This window comes from Artemia sp. Qi Xiang Cuo, chromosome 12 (genome assembly GCF_049724085.1).
Source record: "Artemia sp. Qi Xiang Cuo chromosome 12, ASM4972408v1, whole genome shotgun sequence".
Taxonomy (NCBI): Eukaryota; Metazoa; Arthropoda; class Branchiopoda; order Anostraca; family Artemiidae; genus Artemia; species Artemia sp. Qi Xiang Cuo.
This window is the reverse complement of record NC_142805.1, coordinates 22,123,540-22,136,084: the sequence shown is the minus strand read 5'-3', so window position 1 is coordinate 22,136,084 and position 12,545 is coordinate 22,123,540. Positions and strand designations below refer to the sequence as shown.

General features: G+C 35.5%; 1 protein-coding gene across 1 annotated transcript in view; it reads left to right on the top strand.

Annotated features, from left to right (window-relative positions):
- Nucleotides 1-12,545, top strand: part of ninaC (STKc_myosinIII_N_like and MYSc_Myo21 domain-containing protein ninaC) — a 386,065-nt gene that overhangs the window by 291,303 nt on the left and 82,217 nt on the right. Inside the window, exons 23-24 of the mRNA XM_089097735.1 lie at nt 1,560-1,771; nt 11,589-11,668. Coding sequence (XP_088953861.1) covers nt 1,560-1,771; nt 11,589-11,668 — 292 coding nt within the window. The remainder of the gene's footprint in view (nt 1-1,559; nt 1,772-11,588; nt 11,669-12,545) is intronic.

Genomic DNA, 12,545 nt, shown 5'->3' with positions numbered 1-12,545 from the left:
GCATGTATGATCTCGAAAACGGCTCCTTGTTTTTTCGGGAGTATTGGGATCATGGGATATTCTGGCATAAAAATACCATCTAGATAGGTCAGAAGTCTGAGAAAATTTGTTAAGAGCCTTAGTTTTGATTGTTTAAATAACGTCATGTACTATGTTAGTACATCATATAAGCATTTCTTATATCATATATTGCATTATATAAGCATTTTAGTATATGATGTGATGCATAGCATAAATAAGATTGTTGAGTTTCCAACGCATAAGTTATTTATGTAACATAATGTCTGTTGGAAGGCCCGAAAAACGAAAATTTGCTTTTGCAGTTATTATAAATGATGATTCTTTGGAACCAACACCTGAACTACCAAACATGATAAGATGTGAAATTCGACAACCTGGACCATCAATTGCCAGAACACCAATACGGAAAGCTAAAACAAAGGCCATTTCTAAATTGTCTGAAGTAATCAAAATCCAAAAACGTGTCAAAAATAAAAATGAAGAGCAAAAACACGGGCGGTTAGAAGATATGAGAAAACGACAATTACAGCGCGTTAAAAATGAAAATGAAGAGCAAAGAAACACGCGGTTAGTTTGTACAAACACGCGTATGTCTATATGACACTAAACAAGTGAGTGAGTCAAAAATGAAAATGAAAAGCCGCGAGTCAATGAAAATCCACCTGGACAGCGAGAATCAAAACGTGTCCAAATTGGGAATGATAGCGATGATTATTGGGTTTGGGATTTTGACATGAATAAGGTCATCAATGTCTACCATATCTTTAAAAAAAAAAAAAAAAGGTTCGACGATAAGAATTTCATATTGACGAAAGATAAGGCGAGGTGTAACGAACCAAAGAAATTGAAAATGATAGCGATGATGATGGGGTTTTAGGTTTTCTACATGGATAAGGTTATCAATAAATACTATGCCTTTGAAAATCAAAAGTATGGACTGGATAAATTGTTGGAAAAAGAAGAACTTTTTGTCCCACCATATGAGCAATGAAAAGATAGAAAGGTTTGTCAATATTTTTTTCATAAAGACAAAATACAAGCCGAGGCAAAAAGAAGAAGTTCTTGTACCACTAACAGAACAATTAAAAGAAAACGACATGGCTGTCAATGCTCTCTACACATTGAAAAATCAAAAACCTGGACTAGATAACTTGTTGGAAGAAAAAGAAGTTTTTGTCCCACCACCTGAACAATTAAAAGAAACAAAGGTTCGGCGATACGTCTTTTATAATGACAAAAGACAAGCCGAGGCAAAAGTTAAAGTCTCAATAAAAAATGTAATTTTACAATGTAACTAGTTCTAATTTAAGGTCGATTACGTTGACAGGTCGTCAAGAAAAGGCTCAAATTGCCTGCGTTTAGGAGACAAGTGACAGTGAGAATTTTTATATAGAAGCCGCATGGCGAGTGCCGGGGCCCGGTACTATATATATATATATATATATATATATATATATATATATATATATATATATATATATATATATATATATATATATATATATATATATATTTCTTATTAGTCACTTTTATTTTAGGTTCATTTGTACAATCAGGAGGCCTGTGGCAACTTGCGGAAATTTACATCCACGATAGATTTAAATCTGGTTCAACCAGTCAGTAGGGGTACACACAAAGAAGCATTCAAGAAAATCATACCAAAGGTCAACAAACTTCCATTTGGAAACAAAAATTTATATTTCTTGGATACTACATTCATGTGTGTCAACGCGTTCAATAAGATAAAATCGTAAGTTGTCGTTTTTTTCATACTTCAGCATTCGTCTCAGATCTAAACTTCGATCGCTTGCTAATACATGAGGATTGATGTTCAGACGACTGTTATTTGTACATAAATATATATATATATATATATATATATAAAAACCAACAAAGAGAAAAATCTAAAAAAAAACAAAAAACAAACGAGACTTTGGCCAGTGGAGATAAAAGAAAACACAAATTCAAAACAACGCGGATATTTCGCCTTTATAAAAAAAAGGAGTATTCAGCACTAAAGACACGAAATAATAAAAAGATAAAAAAAAAAAAAAACAAGATAAAACTAAAAACCAATAAAACCACCACCAAAAAAAAAAAAAAAAAATTTACAATTGGCGCAAACTGAAACAGGTAGGGAAAATATGTTATTATAGGGTTACTTCAGAGAGGACACCAGAGTAACTGAGGAAAAATAAAAAATCTGTAAATTACTTTAATTATTCTGTTGCGAAATAATCCTTTTGTTAGCTATTACTGAAGCAAATCGTTTCGGTCTAGCAGGTAAAATAGTCCCCTGGTGATCATTTAAAATCTTAAATAATGGGTACATGCCAGGAGTTAAGAAATTTGAGGAGGGAAGTGTTTTCAACAGATTTTGGAGGGGTGGATTGGTTTGAAAAAATTTTAAAAAGTAGAAATTTTGATGATTTTAGAAGGTTGGGTAAATTTGTAAGAGTGGGTATGGCACATAGAGAAACTTTTTTGATGAATTGTGAGTAATTTAATGTTTGTTTTTTTTTGTTTTTTTTTTTTGTATTTATTTTTGTTTTGTTATTTTGCCATGGCCCGAAAAGGCTTTTGTTGCAATAAATATCTATCTATCTATCTATCTATGTTTTTTAATTTCTATGGCTTCTCTCGCCCATTGGGTGTAATCCTTATCATTCGAAATAGCTAAGGCTTCATCAAATTTTACAAAAATTATCTGGTTGAAGCCAAATATGCTCTGCTAAAGCTGAAAAAAAAGTTTCTGGAGGCTTGCTTAATTGTAGATTTTTTTTTTTTTTTTTGAGATTTTTCTCTTTTTTATTTGGCTGAGATATTCCAGGAGTAATTGAAGAGTTACAAAAACACCAGAAATTTTTTAATCTTCAATTGGCTCTAACTTGCGATGCCTACTTTTCGATACTTTTTCGATGTAATTTTACATTACTAAATACACTATTACGAGTAGCCTCCTATTTAAGTATACGAAGTGGAGATGAGCAATACGAAAGCTTTTCGGTAAAAGCTCAGAGTCAAACAGTTCGTTACCATGGAAATGGAGTACCAGGGCTAAAAGTAACCGAGACTTTAAAAAAAAAGAGTTTTTATAACAATACATACATAAAAAAATCTACATTTTGGTGATTCGAAATACATAAAACTGATCAAGTCTAAAGTTACCCATCAATATCTACGAGCCTGAGAAAATATGCCTTATTTTCAAAGCAAAGGGGAACCCTACCCCCCACTCCTTCAAGGGAAAAGTGATCTTGATGAAAAATTACACCACCTAATATAGCCCATCAGAGAACCCTATCGTAGAGGTTTCAAGCTTGTGGTTCCTGATCGTTGTCAGGGAATTTTCCAGGAAGGCAGAGGCAATTGTTACCAGTAACATTGTTTTTAGCGACCCTTCAGAAAATACTGGGGTATTTTTTATGTATCAAACAGTTCTTGGCAACGAACAGTTTATGGCAACGAGTTCTGATAGCATTATGTACTAAAAAGAAATAATTTTTATGTTGATTCCAATATAAAATGCATTGTTTCAAGTTACCCGACAAAAGATACAAGCCTGAGAAAATTTTCTCCATTTTTGAAAAAGGGTAAGACAGCCCCCCCCCCCCAAAGTGAGTAATCTCGATGAAAAATATAGAACTGAATTCGGCATATCATACAACACTGTTGTAGAAGGTTTACGCTCCCATCTTAAAAAATGTGGAATTTTGAATTTTCGTGTTTTCGCAATTCCAAATATATACAATTAATTAATTTGAATTTTACCCGTCAAAAGCTACGAGCCTGAAAACGTTTGCCCAATCTTCTGAAAAGGAAGAAAAAGTGGACACACCTAGAGGAAGGGGTGAAAAATCATCCCCTTAGATTTGGATAAATATCTTTAGATTGACGTTTTGTTTTTCTCAAGCAAAAACTACCCTGGAAATTTTGAAAAATGCCTTTTTGCATCTTTTTGCAGAGAATAGAACAAAATCCTTGCTTCCTCCCTGTATTTTCCCGAATTGGTACCCTTGGCTTTTACCCCGATAACTGAAAATTGGCTATTGGTGATCTAATCAAAATTTTTGCTTTTTATTTTTAATTTTTGTTCCTTTTCGATTCAAAAGCCCAGTTTTTTCCCCAAAAATATGGAACCTTTTCTTTTTACCCTAGTTAATCATAATTACTGGGACACCAGCGATATTTTTGAAAGTACCATTTTTATATTTTCGTGGAAAAAAATTGTTTCACCCTTCACAAATTTTAATAAGCATCGATGTTATTGCTTCTTCAATAAAAAAGAGATACTTGTTAATTATACGGAACACACCCGAGAAGTAAAGTTATGTTAATCCTAAAGAAATATGCGAAAATATGCTGAGAATATAATACTTTAGTTTATATAATAATATAATTTGGGTTATATATTTGCACATTAGAGGGGTGTGGGGGCAAAGTAACATAACTTAACCTAACCCTAGCCCGCCCTCTTCATGTGAAAATATATAGCCAAAGTTATACAAATCCAATGCGTTCTGTCACCCGTTACTTCTCTTTGTGGCAATGAAACTGATTCTCATAGGTTGTACATTATCCTTAGTAAATTATCCTTAGCATACTTTCATCCACAGACCTATCCTCAGGGGATGCGTGGGTCATATTTAATCTAAAAGTATAGTTATGGAACCTTTCAACTTAGTTATGGAAAATGGCTTTCTCAAACTTTTGATCAAACAATTTTTAGGGAAAAAAAGGAGGTGGAAGGGGGGCTAGTAGCACACGTATCCGTGAACAATCGTTAAGCAATTTCTCTGGAATACATCTAGCAAATCTTCATCCGCTTTTCGATGCGCCCATGCTTCAGAGTCATATTTGACTACTGTCACCACTGTAGCTTTTAATATTCTAATTTTGGTTTGCAGACTTATTTTCCGATTCTTCCAAACTTTTTTTAATTGTGAAAAAACACCTTGAGCCTTGGTTATTATGCTTTTAACATCTCCACTGCTCCCACCATCTTTACTAATAATACTACCAAGGTAAGTGAAGCTGCCCACTTGATCATTCTTTTCATCACCCAACTTCACCTTATCATCTTCACCTATTCCTAGCCTTAGTGACTTAGTCTTCTTAACATTAATTTTCAAACCTATTCTAGCACCCTGAACTCGCAAAACCTCATTCAAAACTTCAAAACAAAAGTTCATTCATTTTGCTCAAACTTTCATCTAGGATGCTAAGATCAACTGCATAATCTAAGTCCAGGAAACTTTTTCCTCCCTATTTGATTCCGTGGTCTCCCATTGCCTTTCCTGTGCTCCTTCATACAAAATTCATCAAAATAATCCATATAAAGGGAGATAGAACACAGCCCTGCTTAATTCCTGATTTAATACAGAACCAACTGCTAACCTCATTTCCTACTTTAACTGCAGCCGTGTTATTCTTGTAGATAGTACTAATCACTTTAATGTATTTGTCTGGTATACCATACAAGGATAAAACCTTTGCTATAGCTCTTCTATCAACAGAATCGAACGCTTGCTCATAATCTATAAAACTAAGGACCAAAGGTGTTGGACAACTCAGGCACTTCTCAATTATTAACCTAAGAGTGAAAATTTGGTCGACGTATCCTCTAAGAACGAAAAAAATCACACAACGCTACAAAACAAAATTAAACTGTGATAACTATGGAAGAGAGAAAAACAAACGAAATCAAACTTACGTTTTTAATGCACAAGACTTAGCAGCTTTGATATAATTCCCATATCGGAGTCCAAGATACTGAAACTTATCTTTTTGGAGAACTGTCTTCCCGCAAACATCAGCAACACGATTTGGTAAAGTTTCGTCGTTCAAAACGACGAATTCTGTCTTAGACGGCTCTAATGTTAGCCCAATATCTCCAAGTAGAGACGACATGGCATTAATAGCTTTCTGCAAAGATTCTAAATTATCACTTATCAAAAGTAGATCATCTGTGTAAGATGACTAGCATCAATTTCACCACCAATCAAAAATTCTTCCATGGATTTTGTCGCAGAACGTACTGCATTGTTAAATATCACAGGGATAAATACTGAGCCTTGTTTAACACCCCTAAGTATCTCTATAGGTCCAGAAAGCTGTCCTGTAGACCGAATTCGTACTTGAGATTTTCGATACCATTGCCATAGACATTTAAAGACAAAGGGATCAACTCCTGCCCTTAGTAGTGAGAGGACTGCATGCAAATGTAGGACAGAATCAAACGCCTTAGACATGTCTATTGCTCAGACGAATAACGGAGTTTTTCGTTCAACAACTTTTCAACAATTGAAATAAAAATTGCACGTGCATTCTGAACACCGAGACCGGACCGGAAACCGAACTGATTGTCACCCACGTCCGCTCGCGCTGCCACTATAGGGCACAGTATCTTCTCCAGTAACTTTGCTAGAACTGAACAAATAGTGATGAGCCTATACGAAGAACAATCCTAAAGGTCTTTCCCCTTCTTAAGTATACAGGTAACGACCCCCTGACACAAACCCTGTGGGACAGACTGTTGCGATACTATTGCTTGGAACAATAAAGCTATGTGACTAAACAGTTTAGGGGTACTATACCTCAGATTCCCGGCTGAATGCCATCTGTCCCAGTTGATTTTCCTAAAGGAAGAGGACAAACAAAAGATTCAACACACGACGTGGTAATAGTAAGTCAGCTACTGTATTGGTTTAGTCGATCAAAATGCTGCATCAGAATGTCCCGGAAATTACTTTCTAATGATTGAGGATCAGCTGCAAAAATTGAAGAAAAATGTTCAAACCATCTATTTATTGAACGGATAAGCTTAGACACTTCTCACCACAGCTGACGAGGATTATTTTTTATTTCCCGCGATAGCTCCTTAACCCGAATTCTTTTCCAAGATTTCACCTTCTTTTGATATTTGTGTTTATTCGACTTCATAATTTTGAAAAGTAATGCTGAACGTGGTCTTTCACAATCAACCCAAATTTGTCTCCCAAACACATGGCGAGACTTTTCAACCTTCAAACCAGGAAAGTCTGACCAGCCTCTCTTACGGGTACTCAGCTTTATTTTTTCTGACGGAACTGCAACGGATGCAACCGTTTTCATACTATGCACCGATTCAAGCAATTAACAATTCAAATGGAGAAGCCGGTCAGATTTTACCCACGAGAGCGAATGAAATGAAACCCTTGTCTTATCTGAGTACGAATCAAGTAGCATCTGTTAAGTAAATATATCAATACGACTCCAGTTCTGTTTAGTGAACCACTTGGGTGTAGAGGGAGCATATGTCTCAAAAGAACTGAATGGTAGATGAAACTCAAGATGCGAATTGTCACTCAAAAGAAAGTCGTCAGAAATAATAGCTATCTGCCGCTGGATATCCCCTATATCAGTAAGCACGAAATCAAGATCAGAAGTGCTACCACTATTATGTACAAAGGTAAACGATCTATTTTTCTGTAGACAATAGAAATTTTGCGGCAATGTAGCATTTAACATTTGTGAGTAACCAATAGTAATATCATTAATGTCGGTATTAAAATCACCCATAATAACACAAGCTTTACGGGTAAGAGCTAAGCTTTCAAGTAGTTGACAATGATGAGCAGGCAGACGCAAACTTCTGACTCGATCGGTCATTGCTGTAATTGGTAGGCATATAAACACAAACAGCAATAAGACCACTAAATTCTACCGCAAGTCATACATCATTAGACTCAAACAGATTACAATTGTACTTATTTCTAACAGCTAACATTAAGCCCCCCGATAGTCGAGCCCTAGTACTTTTAGCTGGGCGGACAAAAAACTGATGATCAGAAGAAGTAATCAGTCTTGTGCCATTATCTTTATTAAGCAGATGCTTATTAACACAAATTATATCGAAAGCACCATTTACTATTTAAAGTATGTCTAGTTTTTTCTCTAGCACCGTTTATCTTTTGACAGAACACACGTACTTCGCCATTTATCGAGCTGGTTTACGATTTGAGTTCTTCGGCGCAGCTTGACCTGGATTTGTACCGCGAGCTGCATTTTTCAGGTTCGGGCACCGAAAGCTGTTACTTGCATGGTTGGATCCGCAGTTGGCACATTTGAGCACATCTGAGGTGCACTCGGAGTAGCTATGATCACCGGCACACTTGCTACATTTAGTGTCCTTCTGACACTGGTTTGCATGATGACTGAAACCTTGACATTTATAGCACTGCAGCAGCTTTGTAAGGGGCCTTGACACAAAAAACATGGTGTATCCCACTTTGATTCCAAACTTGAGAGCCTGATCGAAGTCAATCTTAGTAACGACCGTGAGGTGAACAACTGAGGAATTTCGAAAGCGCTTGGCTTGGGAAACACCGCTAATTAGGTTGAAAATAGATGAAACGTCGTAATCTTTGTCAACGTAAAGGATCCCGAGGTATTCTGAACGCAGTACCTTGCTAAGGATATTTTGCTCGCCTTGGGCCCCGGAGGCGACCACACTTTCGGATGTTTCGTCTTTCATATGTACAAACAGCCTGTCTGTTCGTTGCTCGATTCTGTCTATTTTATCAGCGGGACCAATTTTCCTCAAAAACTCCTTTTACTTGGTAGGATTAACGCTCAAGATTGCGGGCAGACAAAACAACTGGGATATTCCTTTCTGGTCGGGGCAGAGATGGCCACATTAGTGGTTGGTTCTCTGAGCTAGGTACTGCAGAGGTTTCGTGCTTCTCTACAAGAAAACTTAGCATCGCTTTACAGTCATTCAATCGTGAGGCAGCAATCGTACTCACATCTTCGAGGGGTCGGAACTTCATTTGCGAACCTTTCTGACATAACCTCATATATATCACCATAAAAGGCAGAAGCCGGGTGAGAGCCCCTACGACTCTGATTAATGTCTTTGTCGAGCATTGTTTTGCCTGTATCAATAGCATCTTTTAGACCTTCCTTTAAGAAAAACTTCGAATCCCTGATAACAATATCCTTATTCGTTTTCTTTTCCACATGCCTCTGTATACAGTTTAACACCGGGCTTAAAACCTCAGTTTTTTCCGTCATTCTTGATCCAGCTATCACCCCAAAAGACAAAGGAAGTGTCATCCCCCGTCCACCTTATTCCCGCAGTTTAAGGGAGGCTCTCCCAGCAGGTGAAACGGCACTTCTGACGGGGGAACTGCCCCTCCTGTTTGCCTAATTTGGGTTACAAAATGTCTTACAAAACCACTTACGGCTTAGTTAAATGAGCAAAGGATATCCAATAAAATTCTGTTATTTCGTTTCTTGTAAAAATTCTATAACCACTGGGTCACTGAATTCATTGACAAACGTAGGAGAGGATTATACGTCACCAATTCCTAGCCAATTCAATGTTTCGCAATATCTTACTTTCTAACAATTTCACTTTTGCAAACCAATTAAGTTCAAAGTTGAATCCAATTTGTTTCCTCACAATTCGAAGGCTAATTCAATATTTACGTATTTACGCTAATTATTTTTGCGTGAATACTAACCTGGAACATATTAGGAACTGTAGTGAATCACTATTTTGCGTTTTTTTTGTATTATGTAGCTTCTTGTATGGTTTATTCGATTGAGTCATGAATATACGCGCTATATCATGAAAAATCATTAGATTTAGGAAAAAATCTCTAATTTTAGAACAAAAATTACTATAAATCACTAGCTAGAAGAAAATCACGCGGCAACGTAAACAATCACTATAAATAGTAATATATCACTAGGGGTGGCAATACTGGTCGAGAGAGCAGACACCATCCTCCTCCAATAATCCTGGCCTTGAGCTGTCGCGGGTGCATCTTCAGATATGAAAAGGTTAAACTTCTTTCCGTCCACCCAAAACTTTGTGGTGAAAATATCATTAAGGGCTTATTCAACAAAACTACTGTCTATGGAGAATTTTTACTAAATATTTAAATTTTGTCCAGAATTTTAATTCTTATGGAGAAAAGACAGAAAAAGCGAAACTCTACCCTTCAATTTTGAATTATTGATAGATATGATATAACAGCAAAAATTGGCGTGTATATTATATTTTGGTAAGGCCTGACAATGATTTGAAAAACGATCAGAAATTAAATGAAAAAACAAGTATTTTTCAACTGAACGTAAGAAGCAATATTGAACATTAAGACGAACAGAAATTATTTTCTATTATTATTATTATTATTTATTTCTAACCTACACTATACAGAGGTACAATACGTGGAGTATCACAAAGAAAAACATATAAAAATGTAACGCAAATCAATATAGAAATCAAAGATTACCATTTACAGACTAACACATAAAATTCTTTAAGAAGTGCCATCAAACACAAGGGCCATTGATATGGAATAAGAAGTTTTTTTTAAACCACTATAAATTTTTGGGATGTAGTGGTTTAGTGGTTTAGAACTCCCTAATGTTTAGGTTAAAGTTCTGTAGCACTTTATAGCGTAGCGTTATGTTTGGGAAGTCGTTCTTAAATTATTGAGAGTAAAGATCAAACTTAAGTGCAAAGAGGGGATTTCAGAAAGGAGCAACCCACCTCATATGCGTAGAAATTTGTGTTCTTTTTAAGTTTTAATGATGCTCCTTACTTTCAGCGGAAAAAAAACTTTTTTTTTCAATTTAATTGTTAAGAGATCAGAAGTCAATTTTGCTGTTCGCTTTAGCCGAGTATTGATTTAGGTAAAAAAATACGTGCATTGAATAAGTAGGTGGTTTTGGACCTATAAATACAGACCCTTCTCAGAAGGGTGGCAATGGCAATTCACTAACAATGTAGGGGAAGGGGATTTTTTAATCTTGGGGGGGGGTTAATTTTTCAATGAAATTATAAAAAGGAAATACTTAATCAAAAATAAGCCAAAAAAGGTGTCTTGAAATCTAGGGATGGGGGAAAATTTTAAGGTAGAAATACCCCCTCACTTTGCCATCCCTCAGTTGAGGCCCTCGAAAAAAGTGATTTTTTCAATGAAATTCATAGGATTTTAATAATCTGCCGATATTTTCGAAGCATTTCCACCAGTTCCGTGAAATGTATCAAATTCTCTTTTAGTGTTGGAATTTAGTAAACGTTAAGAAATGTTCGGCTAAATTCAACAACGTTCCATCTTTGAGCAAGCAAATTGAAATGTCATCTTCTTCCTGTTAATATTTTGCGTTGATTTTATCTAGTTTACTCCCTGTCATTACAAACGCCAAAGACAGGGTACTTGATTTTCTCAGAAATTCTCTTTGAATTTGGGTATTTCTGCTAGGACTAATACTAACACAAATTAAGGAAATGTCTAAGGGGGCGATGACTTCCCGCATCCTGGTGTACGTCTCAGAATACCGTGCGTGTGTCACTTCTGTGATGCTTGACACAGTTCCACCACGCTTGACAAACTCCCAGAACGCTTCGCACAGTTCGATCACGCTTGGCACGCTCCATCTGCTGTACGTAACTATTTTACAGAGAGCGACTCCTCAGAAATGTCTTGTTCAAAATTATGCAACAAAGGATGCAGTACATTGAGATTATTCCACCAAAATAAATAAAAAAAAGCACATCTTTTCTATTTTAGGGAGAAAAAAGATGTGAAAGAACGCCAAAGCTCTTTGGATTGGGATGAGCCAATGAAGCAAAAAGATCCATTTTCTAAACGTAAGTAGTTTTTGTCCCTTTTAGTTTATGTATTTATTATCTCTTTTTTTAAATTGCGAAAAACAAATGAGAATCCTTAAGTTAGCCTGTCTGTATAGATTTTTCGTTTAAGTCTTGGCAATACTAAGTTTCTCAGCTGAAATTTCGTTAATTTTTTTGACCGGACTTATTAAAAAATTGTCCTCCAATGAAAATTTTATTTAGATCCAAAGCACATTCTAACATATAGTTGATTTTTTTTTATTTCAGTTTCCTGAAATTTATTTTGTACTGACAAGATGACTTAAAAAAGGTTTGTTTGTTTTGGCTGTACCTAACAGCCAAAACATGAGATTTATAAATCTTATCATGTCTTACAAGTATGACCAGGGGTGGGATTTTAAACAATTAAAAATACAAGAGAAAAATACCGTTTAGGGAAAACTTAAACTTCAATTTTTAATTGTGATGTATCTCCTAACATACAGCTAATTTTTTTGATTTGTTTTTAAATTTTAAGTTCATTTTAAGTTGGCAAATTGACTTCAAAATTTTTCAGTTTAGTAATTCATGAATCTTACAATGTCATAGCATTATATCCAAAGGTGGTGATTTATCCCTAAAAAGCCAAATAAAGGAAAAGAAAAATGCCTCAGTTATACCTATCTTACGGAAGACTCTAACCACATTTCTTCATTTTCTTCCGCCATTTCAGAATAGGGCCATTTTTAATTTATGATGCTGGTCACTGATTGTTTATTTCAAGATCGCAACTTAGACTTTTAGAAAAAAAATCGTTCAAGGTTCAAGGTAGTTTAAGCTATATAATAAGAAATCTTAGGCGTGAAATTATTGTTATTTCTAGTTACTACTTAAGTGGATAGCGGCGATAAAATTT